We start from the raw sequence: 1,697 nt of genomic DNA, 5'->3' as shown, positions 1-1,697 counted from the left end.
CGTTTATGGCCGGAGCGCCAGACGACTCAGGGGGCGAGCGTTGGTTCGATCGTGTTTTGGCGCAGTGTGGCCTGGAGGGCCTTCGTTCCGTCCACACCCTTTATAGTTTGCGGCGGGGTGGTGCCTCGGCCGCCCGTGCGGCGGGAGTGCCACTGGATATCATCGAAGCATTTGGTGGCTGGGCCGCAGGCTCGTCGGCGTTGCGGGAGAACTACCTCGATTTGGGGGTCCGTGGCTGCCCTCGTGCGGTCGCCTTCTTTGGCCCTCTCGCGGCCCGGCGTGTCGCGCCGGTGATGGGTCAGTACTTTAACCGCTGAGAGGGGGTGTCTTTCCTTTTGGCAATAGACTCGTAGCAGGAGCTAATGCGGGCTATGCGAAGCTTGAGCCGGGTTAGCTAAGGCGTAGGGCCTTACGGCCGTTTTAAGTGGTACGACTTGAGGCCGGCGATCCGTGTCCTCAGGATCGTCTTTTGCATAAATAGCGCGTGTTGCAGGTTTTCTGTATCTTGTTTTTGTTGTTCAGCACGCGCCCCGCCCTCCCACCCTGGAGGCCGCGTCGCCCGCCCTTTTCGCTCTACTACATTATTTCTTTTCCTTTTGGTTCGGTGCGGCCTTTTCATCGATCAGGCCGTAAGAGCACAGCCAATATCTGTAACAGAAATGGCAATGGCAATAGACTCGTAGCAGGAGCTAATATGGCTAACTGTCATGTGCTTCATGTGCTTCAAGTGGCTAACTGTCATGTGCTTCATGGCTAACTGTCATGGCTAACTGTCATGTGCTTCCAGTGCCTGACTTTTAGCCTCCCAGTTACCTTAAAAGTCCATGCTAACTGTCTAATGGAAACCGGCCCATAGTGAAATGTTATCGCAGAAGGCTGTCACCCAATATACTTTTTGCTGCTATTTAAGATGTGGGTGTGGAGGGGGGATTTAACAGTGGGCTCCAGACTCACGAAGCCCTACCACATAGACTTGCCCGGTTATCGGGCAATTGTGGCCGTTAATGGGGTACGCGGAGACCGGTTACCAGGTGGATGGTTACCGGGGGTCGTTAATGGGGGTGGTTACGATTGGGTTACCAGGTTGATCGTTACTGGGCAGTAACCGGGGCTGGTTACCGGTTTGAAGACTATCGTTTTTCGCATTAATTCACAGCAGCAAGGACAGCCCTCTATGGCCGGTACTCAGCTCAGTGTCTTTTTTTAAAGTAATATATTCCTTAAAAGTAATAAACAGGCCATTTTGGCGTTTGGAAAAAAGGAATTAACTGAGGCCGATCCTCAAAGCCCTCAGCACTCCTCCTCTGGCGATCTAAGTGATGCCCAGCACTGTGCTGCGTAAGCATGATGCTGCGTTTGCGGCGGTCCTGGATGATGTCCATGCCGAGGTAGTAGCGCGCCTCTCCAAGGTCTCGTACTGCGAAGCAACCAGCTATGGCCGCCTTGGCGGCCGCGACCAATTGCAGGTTGTGTGCCGCCACCAGCATGTCGTCAACGTGCACGAGCACATAGATTGAGCCGTCGGACCCGCGCTTGACGAATAGTGCGGGGTCGGACATAGACGGCTCATAGCCTAGCTTGCCCAACTCCGCCGCCAGTTTCTCGTACCAGCAGCATGGGGCTTTGCTTGAGGCCGTAGACGGACTTTAACAGCTGGCACGCCTGCGTCGGGTCACCGTTGCTGTAACCTGGTGGCT

The 1,697-nt window shown here is 55.0% G+C and overlaps 1 protein-coding gene across 1 annotated transcript in view; it reads left to right on the top strand.

The window, feature by feature from the left end:
• VOLCADRAFT_107509 (uncharacterized protein) overlaps nucleotides 1-669 on the top strand; it is a 4,052-nt gene extending 3,383 nt beyond the window's left edge. The window contains exon 2 of the mRNA XM_002957030.1: nucleotides 66-669. Coding sequence (XP_002957076.1) covers nucleotides 66-317 — 252 coding nt within the window. The 3' untranslated portion in view covers nucleotides 318-669. The remainder of the gene's footprint in view (nucleotides 1-65) is intronic.
• The last annotated feature ends 1,028 nt before the right edge of the window (nucleotides 670-1,697 follow it).

The sequence above is a fragment of the Volvox carteri genome, assembly GCF_000143455.1.
Source record: "Volvox carteri f. nagariensis unplaced genomic scaffold VOLCAscaffold_68, whole genome shotgun sequence".
Lineage (NCBI taxonomy): Eukaryota > Viridiplantae > Chlorophyta > Chlorophyceae > Chlamydomonadales > Volvocaceae > Volvox > Volvox carteri.
This window is presented reverse-complemented; position numbering and strand designations above follow the sequence as displayed.